The sequence below is a fragment of the Mauremys reevesii genome, linkage group 22, assembly GCF_016161935.1.
Source record: "Mauremys reevesii isolate NIE-2019 linkage group 22, ASM1616193v1, whole genome shotgun sequence".
Classification (NCBI taxonomy): Eukaryota; Metazoa; Chordata; order Testudines; family Geoemydidae; genus Mauremys; species Mauremys reevesii.
The window spans coordinates 23,263,165-23,283,734 of NC_052644.1; the positions used below are offsets into that span (position 1 = coordinate 23,263,165).

The 20,570-nt window shown below is 62.1% G+C and overlaps 2 protein-coding genes across 5 annotated transcripts; one reads left to right on the top strand and one right to left on the bottom strand.

Annotated features, from left to right (window-relative positions):
- Positions 1–2,387: 2,387 nt before the first annotated feature.
- ZWINT (ZW10 interacting kinetochore protein) lies at positions 2,388–9,268 on the bottom strand. Its single transcript, XM_039510428.1, has 10 exons — positions 9,126–9,268; positions 5,159–5,258; positions 4,795–4,915; positions 4,513–4,679; positions 4,259–4,315; positions 3,922–4,073; positions 3,611–3,803; positions 3,215–3,339; positions 2,985–3,144; positions 2,388–2,531 (listed from the first exon to the last, which is right to left on the bottom strand). The coding sequence occupies exons 1-10, from the start codon at positions 9,149–9,151 to the stop codon at positions 2,469–2,471; spliced, it is 1,164 nt and encodes a 387-aa protein (XP_039366362.1). The 5' UTR covers positions 9,152–9,268; the 3' UTR covers positions 2,388–2,468.
- Positions 9,269–9,443: 175 nt separating this feature from the next.
- On the top strand, positions 9,444–19,929 carry WDR13 (WD repeat domain 13). 4 transcript variants are annotated; one of them, XM_039510398.1, is made up of 10 exons: positions 9,444–9,571; positions 14,032–14,115; positions 14,665–14,905; positions 15,092–15,201; positions 16,301–16,431; positions 16,738–17,045; positions 17,953–18,133; positions 18,216–18,357; positions 18,688–18,806; positions 19,203–19,929. In XM_039510398.1, exons 2-10 carry the CDS (start codon positions 14,075–14,077, stop codon positions 19,385–19,387), a joined length of 1,458 nt encoding a protein of 485 aa, XP_039366332.1. In that variant the 5' UTR covers positions 9,444–9,571; positions 14,032–14,074; the 3' UTR covers positions 19,388–19,929. The 4 variants fall into 4 exon arrangements, with proteins under 4 accessions (XP_039366332.1, XP_039366330.1, XP_039366331.1 ...); XM_039510396.1 differs by having other exon boundaries at positions 9,481–9,534; XM_039510397.1 differs by having other exon boundaries at positions 9,562–9,689.
- The last annotated feature ends 641 nt before the right edge of the window (positions 19,930–20,570 follow it).

Below are 20,570 nucleotides of genomic sequence, written 5' to 3' on the forward strand. Positions count from 1 at the left end.
TCCTCCTATCGCTCACTTCCTCATCCCTCTCCTCCTCCCGCTCCTTCCTTCGCTTGCTTCTTTCCTCCCGCTCGCTTCTTCCTCATCCCTCTCCTCCTATCGCTCGCTTCCTCCTCCCACTCTCTTCCTCATCCCTCTCCTTCCTTCGCTTGCTTCTTCCTCATCCCCCTCCTTCCTTCGCTCGCTTCTTTCCTCCCACTCGCTTCTTCCTCATCCCTCTCCTCCTATCGCTCGCTTCCTCCTCCCACTGTCTTCCTCATCCCTCTCCTTCCTTCGCTCGCTTCCTTCCTTCTCCCGCTCGCTTCCTTCCTTCTCCCTCTCCTTCCTTCGCTCACTTTCTTCTTCATCCCTCTCCTCCCGCTCGCTTCTTCCTCATCCCTCTCCTTCCTTCGCTCGCTTCTTCCTCATCTCTCTCCTCCTGCTCGCTTCCTTCCTCCTCCCGCTCGCTTCTTCCTCATCCTTCTCCTCCCACTTGCTTCCTTCCTCCTCCCACTCACTTCTTCCTCATCTCTCTCCTCCCGCTCGCTTCCTTCCTCCTCCCACTCGCTTCTTCCTCATCTCTCTCCTCCCGCTCGCTTCCTTCCTCCTCCCACTCGCTTCTTCCTCATCTCTCTCCTCCCGCTCGCTTCCTCATCCCTCTCCTCCCACTCGCTTCCTTCCTCCTCCCACTCGCTTCTTCCTCATCTCTCTCCTCCCGCTCGCTTCTTCCTCATCCCTCTCCTCCCACTCGCTTCCTTCCTCCTCCTGCTCGCTTCTGACTCACCCCTCTCCTCCCATTACTCGCTTCCTTCCTTCCTTTTCCCACTGGCTTCTCCCACTCCCTTCTATCACTTGCTTCTTCTGTCTCTCACTTCTCATCTCTGTACCACTTGTCTCTTCATTTCTGTATCGCTCACTTCTCCACTTCCTTCCGTCACTCACGCCTCTTCCTGCTTGACTCCTTTTCCATTTGTCGTCTTTCCTTTACCTTCCTTTCCTCCCTCCTTCTGTCCCCCTCACTTGCTTTTCTTCCTTCTCTCCTTTTCCTCCCCCACCACTCGTTTCCCCATCACGGGCGTCGCGCGGTTCTCTGCCTGAGCGGCACAAAAGCGTCCCTGAAGCGGAAGCAAAGGCGAGTCCAGGCCCTCCCAGGCGTGGATGCACTCAACCCACCACGCACAGCAGCCAGGAGTAGATGGGCCCCGCAGGCAAACTGCATTATCTCCCCCCACTCCAGCCCAGTGTGGGCTCCATGCCGGCACGGCCCAGGCTGGGAGGATGGGCTGCAGCAGGGCACGTGGGGGGCAGCGTATCCATCCTCGGCCTCCGACCATTGAAACCCCACAACCCCAGCACTGCTGCCACTCTCGAGTTATAGCAACAATAGGAAAGCATCAGCCAAGGGTTTACTGGTGGATGTAGGGAGCGGGCTCATCAAGCGCTGAGATGCAGCCACCTCTGGGGCAGGAAAGCTGGGAACAGCCGCACATAACGCCACACGGAGGGCTTACCTGGGCCAGATACCCCTACTCCCGACCCGTAGATGGGGCAGACTTACTGCTCGGAAATTGCAGGCAGCTGCTGGCAGCAACATCCCCCCCACACCAGTCCCGGCAGCCACGGGGGCCGTGGCTTATTTAGAGGAGAGAGAACAGAGCCCAAGCCCCGGAAATATTCATCGGTGCAAGAGAAAAACCCAGGGGAAGGCTGGGAAAGGGCAGGGGGGAGGGGGGAGCACTTGGGGTGAGTCCAGCAGCAGTAGTGGGGTTCACAGGGGCTGGTCAATTTCAGCTCTAGGGTACCAGTTCACAGAGACCCCCCAAGTCTCCACTCCCACCCCGCCCAACCCCACATCGCCCTCCTTCGCCCTGCAGCCAGTCCTCCACCCCCCATGCTCCCACCCAGCCCCCTATCTCTCCAGCACTGCCCCCCAACCTATCCCCACCCCCCACTCCTCCCCCCCATACCTCATCCCCCTCATCTCAAATCAACCTGCCCCACTCCTCTAGTTCCATCCCAAACCCCACCCCCCTTGGGGTTCTCAGCCAAGCCTGGCTGAGGTGAGGGGGGGATGATCCCAGATGGGGGGGCAGGTCTGAGCTCCTCCCATCTGAGAAGGGGCAGGGGACCACAGACACCCCATGCCCCCTTAGCAAGTAAAACTGAACAGGGAAAGAGCCCCACCTTGTGGCCAGATGGGGAACTACACACGGACAGGCTCCCAGACGCAGCAAAGGGGTGAGGATTGGGGCCTGGGGCCTTTCCCCTCTAGGGGACGCCCGCACTGGGGCTGTAGGGTGAGGGGAAGGGTCAGTATCCGTCTCCCAAGCGTGGATCGTGGGCTGCTTGTGGAACCCATCTGGTGCCCGTCATCTAGGGCTCCCCGCAATGAGGGGTGATCACAACACTTTACAAACGTGTGTTTATTACAGGACAGCTTCCCCCCCCCGCCTCCCCCCCACAAGGGGCTCTGGGGCCCAGAGGGGTGCTCAGATGTCCAGGGTGCTCAGGTATTCCAGCCAGTCACGCAGGGAGGGGGTTTCCTGGGGGGGCTGGGAGGGGAGAGAGACAGGCACGTTAGAGGACTTGACGGGGGGAGGCTGGGTCAACAGATGGGGAAACTGAGGCACAGAAAGAGGGAGGGGCAGCGAGCAAAGGCTAGAATCCAGCTCTGCCAGTGCCCCTCACTCCCGACCCGCAGCCCCTGCTAGCCCAGCCCTGGGCTCCCCCCGCCCCCCCAGCTCTGCCAGTGCCCCTCACTCCCAACCCGCAGCTCCCTGCTAGCCCAGCCCTGGGCTCCCCCCAGCTCTGCCAGTGCCCCTCACTCCCGACCTGCAGCTCCCTGCTCGCCCAGCCCTGGGCTCCCCCCAGCTCTGCCGGTGCCCCTCACTCCCGACCCGCAGCTCCCTGCTCGCCCAGCCCTGGGCTCCCCCCAGCTCTGCCGGTGCCCCTCACTCCCGACCCACAGCCCCTGGCACTCTCCCAGATCTCTCCCATCCACTGACCTTCCAGGCCCCGGGGTCCCCAGGCCCACGCTGCCCTTGCACCGCCAGCAGTCGGACGCCCCCACCCCCCGGGTATCCCGGCTCCACCGCCAGCGTCCAGACGGCAGAGGGCTGCAGGAAGCGGAGCCGGCGCTCCTGGGGCTGCCAGTCAATGGGGAACCTGCAGGGAGGGAGGGGGGAAATCAGTGCTGCCCCCTACAAGGTGGGGGCGGGTGGGGTGGGGGACAGACCTGGTCTGGAGGGCCTGGATCTCAGTCAGGAGCGGGGCCAGCTGGCTGTAGCTGTGCTGCAGTTCCAGGATGGTGCCGCGGACGTCAGCGCAGGGCGCGGGGGGTGGGAAGAGGGGACTGTGGCTCTGTGGGGCAGAGAGAGAGACAGACACACTGACCTCCTGGTCAGACCCAGCCAGCCTGGCCCCCCAATAACCCTCCCTGGGTCAGACCTGGGTCAGACTCAGCCAGCCTGGCCCCATGGGTCAGACCCAGCCAGCCCCTCCCTGGGTCAGACCCAGCCAGCCGGGCTCCCCTAATCCCCTCTGGGTTCCACCCAGCCAGCCTGGCCCCCCCAAACCCTCCCTGGGTCAGACCCAGCCAGCCTCTTGCCCCTGCCCCCAGGCCATTACTCACCCGCACCCTGATGCTCCCATCCTCCGTCCAGCACAAGGTGAGCCTCAGCGGCTGGGGGTTGGGGGTCACTGCCTGGGGGTCAGGGGTCGTCGGCTGGGGGACGGGCGTCAGCTCCATGTCAATTCCATCAGCAGAGGCAGAGACCAGCCGGACCCCTTGGAGAGTCTCCAAGAGCTGGCAGAGGGCAGAGCTCCTGGGGGGAGAGAGCAGGACACCTGGGTTCCCGCCCTGACTCCATGCGGGGGGTGGGGGGGGAGAGGTCTAGTGATTAGAGCAGAGGTGGCTGGGAGCCAGGACTCCTGGGTTCTCACCTCTCCACCTTCTCCCTCCAGTCACTGGCGACACACTCCTGGCTCTGGAGCTCCCCCTGCAGCCGGTGCAGTTCCTGGCGCTGAGCCTCCACCCGGCTCCGCAGCAAAGCCACCTGCTCCTCCAGCTGCTGCTGCCGCTCCTCCAGCTGCTCCTGGATTGGGGTGGGGGAGACACAACAGTGAAATGGGGCAGCTGCTGCCCTGACCAGTCCCACTGCTCCTCCCACAGCCAACCCACCAGCCCTTCCTAGAAGAGTCCCAACCACCTCCCCCCACTGATTGGCTCCAAAAAGGTCCCGTGCCCACGGCTGCCCCCCACAGACCCCTGGGTCAGTACCTGCTCCTTCTGCCGTCTTTCCCGGGCGTCCCTTGCCGCCTTCTCAGCATCGTGTCTCTGTGGGGAGAGAGGAGCTGGTGGCAACGGTGGGGTCCCTGTGACCACCTAGGCAGCTAGTGGCAGCAGTGGGATGGACGCCGCAGGGCCCCTCCCCCAGGGCCAAGGGGAGCTGGTGGCAGAAGTGGAATCCCAGGAGCCCCCTGGGCAGCTGGTGGCCACTGTGGGATTCACACACGCCCAGGACAGGACCATACCTGGGCCTCGTATCGCGCCAGAGCCTCCTTCAGCCGCTGCGCCAGGTGCTGTCCCTTCTCCAGCTGGGCCAGCACATGGGGCACTGCCCCCTCGATGGCTTCCACCCGCTGCTGGTAGCCGGCCTTCAGCTCCTTCCACTGCTGCTTGGCTTGCACCATCTCGCTCCCTGGGCCAGGGAGGGTGGCGGGGGGGAAAGAGAGGCAGTGCATCAAACTGATGAGTCTTGGCTCTGAGCCACCACAGCTCTAACCCACTAGCCTCCAGGAGTCTGGGCTACTCACGGACGGCTGCCTCTGTGGTCTTCTGGTCAAAGGGGGCTGAGTCCCTCTGGTCCAAGAATTCCAGCAGGAATTTGACCACGTGGAGCTGGCTGCACATCCACTTCTGCTTCTTCCGTGTGTCCTAGGGAGCCGTGGTAGGGGGAAATTACAGCTGGCGCCCCCTGGAGGAGAAAGGCCCCATGCCCCATTGCCCACCCTGAGTCAGCCAGTCCCATGCCCTGGACAGGATGGGATCCAGCGCCTCCTAGGGGGGACAGGCCCCGTGTCCCATTCCCCACTTGCCTGGGCCAGCCAGTCCCCACCCTTGGGGCTGGATCAGAGCTGGTGCCCCCTAAAGGCAGAGGCCCGCTGCCCCATCACTCACCACAGCATGCTCCACCAGGACTTTGGCTGGCAGCTCCGCCTCCAGCTCCTCTCGGGTCGGCCCCTCGAAAGCCAGCGCCTCATCCAGCTGGGCCAGGAGCCTGCGGGGAGGGGCAGGGAGAGGGAGAGGGTCACAGCCAGGGAGCGATAGGCCCAGCCTGCGAGGAGCCCCAGCCGCAAATTCGTTCGTCCGAAGGCAGAAGCCCAAGATCCCCAGCCGTCGTGGTCCTTTCCAAGCCACCGCAGATGGAAGGATTCCCGTGGCAGCTGATTCTGGGGTGGGGACAACACCCCGGAGGCTTCAATGCCTACAGCACCCCAACCTCATCGCCTTGCTTGGACTCCCCCAGGCCCTGATCTCTGCCCTAGAGGCAACACTGTGGACAAATCTCCCCCTACAGAGCTCCAGTCCCACAGCTGAGCCCTTTCCACCCATGAGATGAAGAACCAGGGGAGTCATCTTTGCTCTACGCCAGCTTCCACCACAGAGACACTGGCCCCCTAAAAGGCCCCTCTCTCTTCTCCCACCCCAGACCTCCTGGGTTCTCCCCCATCCCTGGAGGGTGACTCACGCGCCCACAGCAAGAAAACCTCCAATGAAGCGGCCAACTCTGGCCCCAATAAGCTACCCAGGGCAATAAACTGCTCTGGCCATCCCACATATCCACTCCCTACATCGTACCCCAGCTCCGAGAGAATCACGAGCACCGAGGAAGTCTTGGACTTGCCCTGTCTACAGACAGTGGACAACAGTCACCCGGCAGCTTCTCCTTGAGAAGTTCTGGCCACCATAAGGAGTCCGGACTCAAGACACGGCAGTCAGAACTGGCCCTGCTTCCCAATGAAATCCAGGGATGGGAACGTGGCCCTTGGATGGATTTGGAGGGCACAAGGGACTAGCCCTGCCGTCTTAACCGCGTGTAGCTGGCGAAGGAATTCAGGATGTGATCGGGGAGCCAGACATCAAGATATGAGAACTATACTGAGGATTTAAATACTGACTAGGAGAATAGCAGTTATCGAAAAAAAGATATGGACAAGCCAACCCCCACTTTGCGCCTACTTCTGATGGAGACCTCCTGATGAAGAGACGAGAAGAGTTTAGTGGAGGACGCCTCATAAGCGGGTATCTGCCACCCCAATGTGCCCACTAGACGTCAGACATTCACCTTACTTTAATACCCTTTCTCCCATCCATCCACCTGTGGCTGGCAGCCATGTTTAATTTGCTCACCAGGCCCGGTCCACACGGGGCGTTCCAGGTAACTGTAATTGGGGGACCCCCAATCGCTACCATCAGCTATTCAAGGCTGGACATTCCCCCAGCATTTCCAACAGGTTAACATGGCGAACCTCAGGGTTACGTGCACCAAAATTTGGAGGCCATTTTGTTAATTTGTGGTGTCCTTGTTTCTCCCCCAATACACACAACTAAGTCTTATAACGCTAGGTCACATATTTAAACAGAGAGAAGATGGATGAGGAAATATCTGTTATTGGACCAACTTCTGTTGGTGGGAAAGAGACAATAAAGCCTGAAGAAGAGCTTGAAAGCTTAAATCTCAAACTAATTACCAAGCCTATTTCATTATTCATACATTTATTCCTCAATAATTGCATAACAGCATCTTTAGCACCGTTTCGTCATCGCCCTTCATGACCAAAGAGGACACCGATATCTTGCAGGTGCGGCTGTGGCTAAAAATGGACATTGCCGCTCTCCATGACACCAGGTTTACTGATGAAGGGTGACTCGCAGAGATCGGAGTGGGGTATATGCTCTCCTGGTGAGGTCGCCCAGCCTCAGCGCCGTGACAAGCGGGTGCTGGCTTTGAAATCGGCAACTGCATTGTTCCCAAGCTTGAAAGTCTACCTAAAGGCAGAAGTGACCATCTTATGGGTCTATGGTTGCCTTTGAAATGTAAGTACGTTACCATGAGCAGCATGTACGTCCCTACCATGAGAAATGCAGATGATGTGGAAAAAAATTATAGTGACTTTGACAAACTCATCATGTCAACGTCAGATAAGCTAATCATCATGGACCTTTAACGCAAACGTTGGCAGTAACGGGGTAATCTGGCGGAACGCCATCTGATACGATGGGACTCAGAAAGAGAATAGCAATGGTCGCACTCACTAATTAGCAATTGCAAACGGCTTTTTCCACCTATCTGACAAAACAAAAACGTCACAAGCAAGCCCAAGATCCAAACGGTATCTTACTGACTACATTGTCGATTGGCAGCGAGTTCGACAAGTCACTGTAGCCATGCATGGGGCAGACCACTCCAAACTGTTGTTAGTAATTCAAGTGGCACTGCACAAGTCATCCTCTAAACCAGTCAGATGACTCAACATAAAGCGATTTGAGCACAGATTAGTTTCAACATCAGGACAAGTTTCCCAAGATCTGGTCAAGGATGTAAAGTCAACAGAAGTGTCGTCATCTCCTTCAAGCCTGCAACGGATCCAGCGGGTCTAGCCAACAACTGGCCAGTATTAGTCCCCCACAAAGTGCAACTCCAAGCTCATCTAGATCCATCACCATCTGGATTCAAGATGTGGAACTGGAACCACTTCAGCGGTGCCAATGGATGATCTATCACTGGATGGAGGAGAGAGCTCCATTTTCTCATGCTTTCTGCCATGTTAGTCAACTGTGATCTCGCTGTCTCGGCCAGGAAAGGCAGCAGGGTCCAGGAGAACATTCTGAAATGGTCGGAGTCCTTTCTAGAGTGACACTAGGACGGTCAACTTCACTTCCACCTCCAGATCCCTCATGAGTGAAGTCCCATTAAAGGATCAAATCTCTGTCCACTCCTATCAAACAACTGTCAGATGACTCGGACTTAAGCCCCAATGACAGGCAGCTAACTAGGCTTGGCCAAATTCATTCTTTTATGGATAGTAATGTTTATTTTTAAGCTTTATTCTGCAATTTTTAATCTATTTATGTTTTCACAGTCACACAAAATTTGGGAGGGTTGAAGCATTTTATTGGTATTTTCACCCATTTAAATTTTCACAGCCACGTGGCTTAATGGGCATCTCAGCCAAGAACAATTTAACAATGGTCTCTAACAAGTTCTCAATTGGCATTTTTTGCCTCTCCGTAAATCTCGACACTCATCGGTGGAAATATTTAGTGCCAGTTTGGGTGCGTGCAGGCACAACCAATGTTTACCACCATTTACAGATAAATATCTAATTTTCCATGTCTAGAGATGGCACCTAGCTCTACTTATCCTCCACCACATAGGACCAAATCTCCACCAGCTAGATGGCCAATTATTTGGGCAAGAGCAGCCCACGAACGGAGAACAGCTGGACCCAAGCAGATGTGATGCTGGAGGACCGAGGGGAGGAGTGCGAGGAGATCCCAGCCACCGCGCCGTCTCCTCCCGTGGTAGGTTCACGCCCACAGTTGCTCAGTTCGGAGGCTCTTGGGCACGGCAACGCTTCCGACGCTGCCATTGCTGCTCAACTGGGAGACTCCAGTCCACGCCGGCGGACGACAGCCCAGCCTCGGTGACACGATCGCCTCTCGGGTGGAGCACGGCAACGCCGTCGACCTGGAGCCACCGGCGCAGAACGCGGCAGGGCAGCCAACCCGGCCGCGGCTCCACGCAGAGTCGCGGTCAAAGGCTCGAGGCTGATCTTCGAGGCGCTCCAGGGTCACGGAGGGTCGAAATTGCCGGAGTTGGGTCTGGGTCGATGCGATCGGGACGAGACGGGCGCCCAGGCGACGCGGCGTCCTCAGGAGCCTGCCTCGGACCCGTGTCCCTCACCGCGCCCTATGTAGAACCCCAAGAACCCCCAAGGACCCCCCATCGCCGCCCCACTGAGGGGGACCCCCCAGGACACCCCATCGCCACCCCATTGAGGGGGACCCCCCATCGCCCCCATTGAGGGGACCCCCCAAGGACACACTATCCCCCTGCCCCCCAGGCGCCCCAACTACTCACTCCCGGGCCTGCCCAGCCGCTGCCATCCCGCGACCGATTTGTTGTTCCAGCCACCACCCCCGCTCGCGCCTTTTCCTTCAACGCTGTTGGCCCCGCCCCGGCCACGGAAAGCGCCAATCAGCAGGCGAGTTCCCTCAGGGAAGGCCCCGCTCGGGCCTCCGAAGGAGCCAATCAGCAGGGGAGTTCCCTCAGGGAAGGTCCCGCCCAGGCCTCCGACGTAGCCAATCATCACGCGAGTTCCCCTCAGGGAAGGCCCCGCCCGGGCCTCCGAAGGAGCCAATCAGCAGGGGCGTTCCCTCAGGGAAGGCCCCGCCCCGGAGCCTCAAGGAGCCGGCGACAAGGCGGCCCCTTTGAGGGTGGCCGCCATGTTGGAGCCGGGGGACATGGGGGCGGCCATCTTGAAACGGAGGTAGCAGGAGGCAGCCATCTAGGAACAACGAGAAGGGGTGTGTCCAAGTGGGAGCGGCCATCTTGGAACCATGGGGGCCGCCATGTTGGCATAGGGCAGGAGCCTGAGGCCGCCATCTTAGGAGAGGCAGGAGGCGAGGGGGAGCAACTGGCCAGGTTGGGAGGCTCCAAATTCACTGAGCGCAGGGGGTCGGGGGAGGGAGTCAGGACCCGCCCCCGGCCCGGAGAGAACCCAGGAGTCCCGGCTCATAGCCCCTCCCCCCAGCCCACGGGGAGGGGAGGGGAGGGGGCGGGATCCAGGTGAGCCGCAGGTGTTGGCCCCGCCCCCGGCTATAAAGCACCTGTCCCCAGGTGCGAGTTGGGGAGGAGCCGCCATGGCCCGGAAGGGCCGATCACCGAGCGCCAGCAGCCGGGACCCCCCCGCCTGGAGGAGATTCCAGTAAGAGGGGGACAGGCAGCCCCCCCCCGAGACCCCAGGAGTCCTGCGCTGCCCCCTCCCCCCCGGGAACCCAGGAGTCCTGGCTCCCCTCACCCCACCCTGAGAACCCAGGAGTCCTGCACCGGCTTCTCCCCACCCCTGAGAACCCAGGAGTCCTGCGCCCCCCCCCCCCGAGAACCTAGGAGTCCTGGCTCCCTCCCCACCCCTAGGACCCAGCACCCCCCCCCCAACCACCAGACCCCATCCCCCTCCCAGAGCCGGGGAGAGACCCCAGGGTAAGAGCCCTACCACCGCTGCAGTGCGAGCGGATCCCCTTGGATTGTGCAGGGCATTTTTCATGGTGAACCCAAAAGCTACCGAGGTGCCATGGGGCTGGGGTGGCGATGGGGCTGTGCATTGGGGTGGGGTGATGGGGCTGTGCATTGGGGTGGGGCGATGGGGGTGGAAGATGGTATTTGGGGTGCAGTGGGGGCTGTGCATGAGGTGGGGGATTATAGGTTCCTTGACCCTGGAGGGGGGATAGCTCAGTGGTGTGAGTGTTGGCCTGCTAAACCCAGGGCTGTGAGTTCAAGCCTTGAGGGGGCCATTTAGGGATGTGGTGCCAAAAAAATAGTTGGGGATTGGTCCTGCTTTGAGCAGGGGGTTGGACTAGATACATCCCGAGGTCCCTTCCAACCCTGAGATTCTATGACCCGTGGGGTGAGAAGGGACCGCAAGGGGGACCTAGTCTGACCCCCTACCACGCTGCAGGATTTAAACCGTCCAAGACAGATGGCTCCGGCCTCCTCGAAACCCTCCAGCGAAGGAGCTTCTGAGGCCCCGGTTCCCTTGTCCTGTTGCTCTTCCCGTTCAGAACTTTTCCCTGAGATTTAATCTCAATCTGCTGTGCTGTAGTTTGACCCCACGGCCTCTTGTCCTGCCCTCTGGGGCAAGAGAGACCCACCCGTCTCCATCTTTTCTATGGCAGCCTTTTGAGTAGACAAAGATCACTCACATGTCCCCCCCTTAATCTCTTTTCCAAACTGAGCGTTCCCAGTTCCTGCAGCCTTTGCTCACATGGCCAGTGTCCCACCCCTTTGATCGGCTTTGTCGCTCACCTCTGGATCCTACCCAGTGTCTCCACATCCTTTCTGAGGCCTAGGCAGGGCCGAGCAGAGCGGTGCCGTCACCTCCTGGGACCTGCAGCCACGCCTCTGTTAATGCAGCCAAAAATTGCATGTGTTTTTTTTCCCCAACAGCATCGCGGTGCTGACTCCTGTCGAGGTTGTGATCCACCACAACTCCCGGCTCCTTCCCAGCAGCGCTGCTGCCTGGCCAGTTCTCCCCCGTTCTGTACTGGCGCACTTGGTTTTTCTTGCCCCTTACGTTGGTCTTTGTTGAATTTCATTTTGTTGGCTACAGCCGAGTTCTCCAGTTTATCAAGATCCCTCTGATTTTCAGCTCTGTCCTCCAAAGTGTTGGCAACCCCCCCTCGCTTTGTGCCATCTGTAAACTGGATCAGTCTGCTCTGTATACCTACCTCCACCGGATCCAGAACAGATCCCTGTGGATCCTCATTTGAGACCTCCTTCCAATCCGACATCAGTCCATGAACAGTTAATCTTTGTTTGTGGTTGTTTAACCAATTCTGTATCCGCTTAATGGTAATTCTGCCAAGGCAGCATTTCTCCAGCTTACTTTATCAGACTGTCATGTGGGATGCTGTCAATTCACTGCGGTTAACGGCAAGTGATTAACGCAAAACAAATTAACTAGATTTAAAAAATAGTCGCGATTAATCACACTTTTACTCGCACTGTTAAACCAATACCAGACCACCAATTTACATTGATCAGTATTTCTTGATGCTTTCCCATATTTTCAAATATATTGATTTCAATTACCATGCAGAATACAAAGTTTACCGTACTCACTTTGCAGCAGTAGTTTTGATTACACATAGTTGCACTGTAAAAAAGATAAACAAGAGTAGGGTGACCAGAGGTCCCAATTTTATAGGGACAGTCCCAATTTCTGGGTCTTTTTCTTATATAGGCTCCTATTTACCCCGTCCCGATTCTTCCCACTTGCTGTCTGGTCACCCTAAACAAGAGAAATAATATTTTTTTCAGTTCACCTCAGCCCAGTGCTGTAGGGCAATCTCTTTATCCTGCAGGTGCAACTTACAAGTGTAAAAAAACAACAACAAAATTGTTACATAGCTGCACTCAAAACCAAAGCAATCTAAAACTTTAGCACCTGCAAGTCCACTCAGTCCTACTTCTCGTTCAGCCAATCGCGAAGACGAACTAGTGTGTTTACACTTCTGGGCGATCATGCTGCCTGCTTCTTATTTACACTGGCACCAGAAAGTGAGAGAACAGGCGTTCGCCTGGCACAGTTGTAGCCGGCGTCGCAAGGTATTTCTGGGCCAGACATACAAATCACATGTGTGCCCCTTCATACGTCGACCTGTATAAAATTATTTCTTCAAGCTAATGTTTAAAAGGATCTTCCCAGGTTACAGAAAGTGTTCCTGTACATCTGGGTATGATGCTTCAAGGATCCCAAAATGGGGTTTGCAAGTCATAAAATACACCTAGTCCATCATCTGCAGTATCCCGACTGAGGGTTAATCAATGGAACGAGCCAGTGAAAATATTAGCCTCCAGCTTTTGGGGCACATCATTCATCCCAAGCTATACTGAGCGGCTAGAGCAATGGGCGTAGATGGTCCCTCAGTAACGGAGACGTTTGGCTAGGCGGCCCCTCGGGAACGCTCATCCACAGAGCAGGATTTCAGTTGCTTTCCTGACTTCGTGTCTCTTCTGGCCTCCGCAGTGTGGGGTGATGTGTCCCGGCGTCCCCCCTCTCCACCAAACCGGTTCCCCCCACCTGTCAAAGCAGGAGATCAAGCTGGTGGGGCAGGCTCTGTTCTGGGGCCCGGCTGCTTTGCAGGGTGCCCTGGTGGCAGCCCAGGGCCCAGTTTGCAGCTTCCCCCTGCTCCTGCTCCTGCTCCTGCTCCAGCTGGGAGTTTGCAGATGTTTTCACCAGTGGCTGGGAGATTTCTTCAGCCCCCTGGCGGGGCTGGTGCCTGGTGTTGCAGGGGGGGCTGGTGCCTGTGGTGTGGGGGGTTAGGTGCATGGAGGGGAGGGGGAGGAGCTGGTGCCTGGGTGCAGGGGGGGCTGGTTGCAGCGGGGGAGCGTGACCAGATTTTATAGGGACAGGCCTGATTTTTTTTTTCTTATATAGGCTCCTATTACCCCCCACCCCGTCCCGATTTTTTGCACTTGCCGTCTGGTCACCCTGTGGGGGGGAGACGGGGCAGGATGGTGCCTGAGGGGGGAACTGGTGCCTGGGGGCGTGGGGGCTGGTTGCAGGGGCTGGTGCCTGGGGGCGTGGGGGCTGGTTGCAGGGGCTGGTGCGTGGGGCTGGTGCCTGGATCAGGGTGGGGCTGGTTGCAGGGGCTGGTGCCTGGGTGGGTTGGGGCGGGGCTGGTGCCTGGTTGCGTGGGGGCTGGTTGCAGGGGCTGGTGCCTGGTTGCGTGGGGCTGGTTGCAGGGGCTGGTGCCTGATACGGGGCTGGTTGCAGGGAGGGCCGCTGCACTATGATACGCCCCCACGCACCCAGGCGCATGCGGCTCGGTCGGGCGGGCTCCGTGGCCGCATCCGCCCCCAGCCGCGGCCGCCGGCCCCGGGACCGAGGCCGGGGCCCGCCCCCGGTGCCGGCCCCGCGGGTTTGCATCGCAGCGGCCCCTCCCCCCGGATTGCAATGGGGGGGGGGCTCGCAGCAGGACCCCCCCGGGGGGGCTGCAGCTCAATCTGCCATGAGCTCCCCCCCCCGGTCCCTAGCAACAACCTGAGCCAACCCATAATACTCCTGCCCCCACCCCGCTGCAGCGCTGCTGGGGGGCTGGGACCCCGAGGGGGCAGGGAGGGGGTGAAGCCCCCGCTGTGCCGGGGGTGGGGGAGCCCCAGGGCTGGCTGCTCCCCCCCACTGACTGTGCCCCCCTTTGCCCCCCCAGGCTCCCCCTGGCTGGCTGCCCCCCCCCACTGACTGTGCCCCCCTTTGCCCCCCCAGGCTCACCCTGGCCAGCTCCCCCGAGGCGCCGGCCGGGACTGGCATGGCCGCAGTGTGGCAACAGGTGCTGGCAGTGGACGCGAGGTGAGGCGGGGGGCTCGGTGGGGGCCCTCGCCCCTGGCAGTCAAGGTCAGGTGCTGGGGGTCACAGGGGGGCTGGGCAGGGGGCTCTCCCCTGGGGGGTGCCGTGCTGGAGCTCATGGGGGGACTGGGCAGGGGGCGCCGTGCTGGGAGTCACAGGGGGGCTGAGCAGGGGTCTCTCCACTGGGGGCGCCATGCTGGGGGTCATGGGGAGGCTGGGGTCACAGGGGCTCTCCCCTAGGGGTGCTGTGCTGGAGCTCATAGGGGCTGGGTAGGGGTGCTGTGCTGGGGTCACAGGGGTCTCTCCTGGGGGCACTATGCTGGGGGTCACAGGGGGGCTGGGGGCTACAGGGGGGCTCTCCCCTGGGGAGTGGTGTGCTGGAGCTCACAGGGGGGCTGGGCAGGGGGCTCTCCCCTGGGGGTTGCCGTGCCGGGGGTCACAGGGGGGCTGGGCAGGGGGCTCTCCCCTGGGGCTGCCGTGCCGGGGGTCACAGGGGGGCTCTCCCCTGGGGGGGTGCCATGCCGGGGGTCACAGGGGGATGCTCTCACGCAGGTACAACGCATACCGCACGCCCGGCTCCCCGCAGTTCCGCACCCAGTACATCCGGCGGCGCAGCCAGCTGCTGCGGGAGAACGCCAAGGCCGGGCACGACCCCGGCGCCCGCAAGCTGTACCTGCGGCTGCGCGCGCAGCTCCTGGCGCAGCGCTACGGGCCCCTCTCCGAGCAGAGCAGCTTCCGCGCCTACAGCAACAGCATCGTCCGCAGCAGCCGCACCACCCTGGACCGCATGGAGGTACGGGAGAGGCCACACGTAACGTCACACGGGGGTGGCTCAGCCAGCGCTGAGATGCAGCCACCTCTGGGGCAGGGCAGCTGGGGAACAGCTGCATATAACGCCGCACGGGGGTGGCTCACCCAGCACTAAGGTGCAGCCACCTCTGGGGCGCGTCATCCAAGTGACCTGTCCATCTTCCCCTAGGACTTTGAGGATGATGCCCGAGCGTTGGGGGCCCGTGGCCATCGCCGCTCCGTCAGCCGCGGCTCCTACCAGCTGCAGGCGCAGATGAACCGTGCGGCGTACGACGAGCGGTGAGTGACGGGGTGCAGGGATGGGGGTGCTACGGGGGCGGTGCCCACGGCTGCACCCCCATGTCTCTCCGGGGCGCTGCCGTGACAACCCCCAGAATCTGCCATGATACTGCCCGGCTTCTGCAGACCCCGGCAGCCCTGCCCAGCCAGGTGGCACCACGGCCCTGGACCTGGGCTCTGCTCCCAGCCTGTGGCAGGGCCCCTGCCTTTGCCCCCCAGCTGGAGCTGGGCTGGGGGCAGCCGGACTCCTGGGTTCTCTGCACCACTGAGCTCTCCTGGTGATAGCTAGAGGGCCCATCCTGGTCTAGGCCCCGCCCCACACACTAATCGCTACACCCCACTCCTCTCCCAGAGCAGGAGAGAACCCAGGAGTCCTGGCCCCCAGCCCCTCTGCTCTAACCACTAGCCCCCACTCCCCTCCCCGATCCGGGGAGAGAACCCAGGAGTCCGGGGTTTGACACTGGGGAGGTGGAAGGGGGGATCTTTAGCCCTGACGCACAGAGCTATGTCAGGACTCCTGGGTTCTCTCCCCAGCGCTGGGAAGAGAGTAGGGTATAGCGCAAGAGGGGTGGGGGAGGGAACTTTTTGGCCTGAGGGCCATATCTGGGTATGGAAATTGTATGGTGGGCCATGAATGCTCCTGAAGTTAGGGGTTGGGGTGAGGGCTCTGGGGTGGGGCTGGGGATGAGGGCTTAGGGGTACAGGAGGGGACTCTGGGCTGGCACTGAGGGGTTCAAGGGCAGGAGGAGGATCAGGGCCGGGGCAGGGGGTTGGGGCGCAGGAGGGGGTCAGGGGTGCAGGCTCCGGGAGGCGCTCACCTCAATCAGCTCCCAGAAGCAGCAGCACGTCCCTCCTCCGGCTCCTACGCATACGGGCAGCCAGGGGGCTCCACACGCTGCCCCGTCCGCAGGCACCGCCTCTGCAGCTCCCATTAGCTACGGTTCCCGGCCGGGGCGCCAGAGCAGGGCGAGCCCCAGACCCCGCTCCCCGGGCTGTAGTTTGCCTGCCCCTGGTGTAGCAGTTAGAGCATGGGGTTTTTGGGGGGGCGGGGAGCCAGGACTCCTGGGTTCTCAGTGGCGGTTCTGACCCCCCCACCCAGACCCCCTGGCAGCGTGGTGCCCACGTCGGTGGCGGAGGCCAGCCGGGCCATGGCCGGGGACACGACGCTGAGCGAGAACTACGCCTTCGCCGGCATGTACCACGTCTTCGACCAGCACGTCGACGAGGCCGGTGAGGGGGGAGCTGGTACTCACACCCCCTTCAGGGCAGGGGTCCCCCTGGAGCGAGACAGGGGACCCCCCCATGGAGTGGGAGGGGACTGGAAGTGGGGGACACTTAGGGTCATGCCATGTGGCCTGGGCAGGCGTCTGATTGGGGGGTGATGTGGTGTGAGGAGCAGGGCCTAGGGGACGGCCTGTGTGGGGGGCAGAAGGGGCTGGAAATACCGGAAGGGGGGGAAAGCTCCCGGGGGGGGGGTGCCACATGGGAGGTGACAATGCCCCAGTGCCCCCACTCACGCCCCCGCCGCCCCCCCAGTGCCCAAGGTGCAGTTTGCCAACGACGACAAGCACCTGCTGGCCTGCTGCTCGCTGGACGGCACCATCTCGGTGTGCCAGCTGGCGCCCGCCCCGCCCGCCGTGCTGCGGGTGCTGCGGGGCCACAGCCGCGGCGTCTCCGACTTCGCCTGGTCCCTCTCCAACGACGTGCTGGTCTCCACCTCGCTGGACGGCACCATGCGCATCTGGGCCGCCGGCGAGGGCAAGTGCATCCGCCAGATCCCCGACCCCGACGGCGCCGAGCTGCTCTGCTGCGTCTTCCAGCCCATGAACAACAACCTCACCGTGGTGAGCCACTGCCTGCCCCCCAACCGGCCCCCCAGCCCCCGCAACCGGCCCCCTAACCCGACCCCCAGCTCCACTCCGGGCCCCCAGCCTGACCCCGACGGCGCCGAGCTGCTCTGCTGCGTCTTCCAGCCCATGAACAACAACCTCACCGTGGTGAGCCACTGCCTGCCCCGCACCCGGCCCCCAGCCCCGCAACCAGCCCCTAACCCAACCCCAGCTCCACTCCGGGCCCCCAGCCTGACCCAGCGGCGCCGAGCTGCTCTGCTGCGTCTTCCAGCCCATGAACAACAACCTCACCGTGGTGAGCCACTGCCTGCCCCCTAACCGGCCCCCCAGCCCCCGCAACCAGCCCCCTAACCCAACCCCCAGCTCCACTCCGGGCCCCCAGCCTGACCCCGACGGCGCCGAGCTGCTCTGCTGCGTCTTCCAGCCCATGAACAACAACCTCACCGTGGTGAGCCACTGCCTGCCCCCAACCGGCCCCCCCTGCAACCGCCCCTAACCCGACCCCAGCTCCACTCCACCCCAGCCGACCCTGACGGCGCCGAGCTGCTCTGCCGCGTCTTCCAGCCCATGAACAACAACCTCACCGTGGTGAGCCACTGCCTGCCCCCAACCGGCCCCCAGCCCCACAACTGGCCCCTAACCCGACCCCCAGCTCCCCTCCACCCCCACCCAACCCTGACGGCGCCGAGCTGCTCTGCTGTGTCTTCCAGCCCATGAACAACAACCTCACCCCCTAACCGGTCCCCGACCCCCACTCAGCCCTCTGCCCGGCCCCCAGCCCGACCCTGTCGGCGCCGAGCTGCTCTGCTGCGTCTTGCGGCCCATCAGCCCCTCCCCGTGGGGAGCCAGCTGGGGCCGGGGAGGGGGAAGGGGGCTGACGGCTCGGAGGCTCCCCCCGCAGGTGGGGAACGGGAAGCACAACCTGCACGTGGTGAACATCTCGACGGGGAAGAAGGTGAAGGGCGGGTCGAGCAAGCTGACGGGCCGGGTGCTGGCGCTCTCCTTCGACGCCCCCGGCCGCCTGCTCTGGGCCGGTGACGACCGCGGCAGCGTCTTCTCCTTCCTCTTCGACATGGCCACGGGTGAGCCGCCCCCTGGGCGGGCGGGGGGCTGGGCTCCCCTCGCCCCCCCGCCCTAACCGCCGCCTCTGCCCCCGCCCCACAGGGAAGCTGACCAAGGCCAAGCGGCTGGTGGTGCAGGAGGGCAGCTCCATCACCAGCATCTCAGCCCGCTCCTGGGTCAGCCGGGAGGCCCGCGACCCCTCGCTGCTCATCAACGCCTGCCTCAACAAGCTGCTCCTGTACCGGTGAGGGGTCTGGGGGGTGCCATGGGGCAGGGCCAGGCCCCAGGAGGTCCCCGGGAGAAGGGTGGGGGTGCTCTCTCCTGGCAGTCAGGGCTGGGTGCCGGGGCATGCCATGGGGCAGGGCTGGGTGCCGGGGCATGCCGTGGGGAGGGCAGGGGGTGCTTTCCCTGGCTGTCAGGGCTGGGGAATGCCATGGGGCAGGGCTGTGTGCCAGGGGGTGCCATGGGCAGGGCGGTGGGTGCTTTCCCTGGCAGTCAGGGCCGGGCGCCCATGGGTGGGGCAGGGAGGCTCAGTTGGGGGGCCTGCCCCAGCTCACACCCGCTTTGCCCACAGGGTGGTGGACAACGAGGGGACCCTGCAGCTGAAGAGGAGTTTCCAGATCCAGCAGGGCTCCCACCCCGTGCGCAGCATCTTCTGCCCCCTCATGTCCTTCCGCCAGGGGGCCTGCGTGGGTAAGAGCCCCCCACACACACCGGCAGGGGCCCATGGGGCAGCCCCCTCTGCTTGGTCCCTGGCCCCTCACCCCCACAATCCCCTGGGGCGCCAGAGCCAGCCCATGGTTTCTCAAGCTTGCTGCTCAGCTCCCTCCCAGAATCCTCTGGGGTGGGTTTGGGTGGATCAGTCCCCTTGGGTCTGACCCCCAGAACCCTAGGCTCTGCTCCTCCATGGGGTTCCTGGGGCAGGCTCCTCCCCCCAGAGGGCTTGGTGCCCCTGGCTCCGCCCTTGACTCCACCCCTAAAGGGATCTGCGTGCCAAGGCCCTGCCCCACCCTGGGGTTCTCAGGGCTGATGCCCCCCAACTCTGCCCCTCGGGTTCCAAGCCCCGCCCCTGACTCCGCCCCCTTGCAGTGACAGGCAGCGAGGACATGTGCGTCTACTTCTTCGACGTGGAGCGCGCCAGCCGGGCCATCGTGAACAAGCTGCAGGGGCACAGCGCCGCCGTGCTGGGCGTCAGCTTCAACTGCGACGAGAGCCTGCTGGCCTCCAGCGACGCCAAGGGCATGGTCATCGTCTGGCGCCGCGAGCAGAAATAGGGCTCCCGGCCCCCCAACCCACCCCCGCCCCCACTCTCCTCTGAGCCGGGCTCCCTGGCCCTGGCGGCTGAGGGGCCTGGCTGCCCCCTGACCCCATGTAACCCTTTGTGGTCTTTGCCCCCCGTCGTGTCTTCTCCCTGGGGGTGGGGCCCCCCTGTGCTTCACCCGCTTCCTCCCCCTCCTGTGAGCCAGGACGCCTGGGTTCTCTGGCCGGGGTGAGAGCCTCAGGCTGCTGGTGTGACTGGGGCAGGACCCAGAGCTGCTGGCCCCCCTGCTGGCAAGGGGTTACATTATTTCCGGGGGGGAATGTTACAGGGACAGGTTGACCTACAGCCCTGCTTGACGCTGCTGGCTCTGCCCAGATCTCTGGGGTGGGGGGCTCTGCGTGTGCCCCCCCAGCCATAGCCGCGGTACACGCAGGCAGAGGCAGCCTCTCGGAGTCAGTTCCCTGGGGCTGCCCTCACTCCCCAGGGGTACGCTGCTGGCATGTCCCTTTGGGTCACGGCTGCCACGGACGCCTGGGTTCCATGCCTGGGTCTAAGTCCCTGTGCCTCAGTCTCCCCATCAGTAGTAGACGGCGAACGATACTGACAGGACGTGAGAGCTGCTGCTGGAAAGCGCTAGCAGAGACCAAGCGTTATTAGGGGCTCCCTCCTCTGCCTGGGTGACTGATGCCTTCTGCTGTCCCCAGGCCCCCGACTCGATACCCCCCGGAGGCCGGGTTCTCGGAGGGGTGGATTCAGGCAGCTGGGTTCCTGCCCTGCCCTGTGCCAGCAGTGCTGGAGAAGGGCTCCCATTCTGATGCCAGCGTGGGAGGGAGGGCGGGCGGGCCAGGGCTGGGCATATCTGGGGGGCCCCTGCCTCACCTTCCACACAAACAGCATCTGGGGCCTGGACCAGTCCCCAACCTGCGAGTGTAAAAGGACAGTTTGCCCAGCACTGAGATGCAACCGCCTCTGGGGCGGGGCAGCCAGGGAACAGCTGTGTATAATGCATCATGGGGCAGCTTGCCCAGCACTGAAAATGCAGCAACCTCTGGGCTGGGACACCTGGGGAACTGTTGGCCAGTTTAGGACAGGCAGCGAAGCAAACTCCTCCAGCCGAGTGAGAGAAATCCATCTAATCTCTTCTTTGCACTAAGAGGTTGGAATTAAACAGACAGCCCTCCCCCCCCGACCCCGTT

Coding starts and splice junctions, on each gene's coding strand:
- WDR13 (XM_039510394.1), top strand. CDS start 9,908: ATGGCCCGGAAGGGCCGATCACCGAGCGCCAGCAGCCGGGACCCCCCC. Junction 9,973..14,031: donor CCCGCCTGGAGGAGATTCCA/GTAAGAGGGGGA, acceptor TTGCCCCCCCAG/GCTCACCCTGGCCAGCTCCC. Junction 18,358..18,687: donor AACAAGCTGCTCCTGTACCG/GTGAGGGGTCTG, acceptor CTTTGCCCACAG/GGTGGTGGACAACGAGGGGA.
- ZWINT (XM_039510428.1), bottom strand. CDS start 9,151: ATGGCAGCGGCTGGGCAGGCCCGGGA. Junction 3,804..3,921: donor TGGAGGGAGAAGGTGGAGAG/GTGAGAACCCAG, acceptor CTCTCCCCCCAG/GAGCTCTGCCCTCTGCCAGC. Junction 3,145..3,214: donor ATCCAGGCCCTCCAGACCAG/GTCTGTCCCCCA, acceptor CCCTCCCTGCAG/GTTCCCCATTGACTGGCAGC.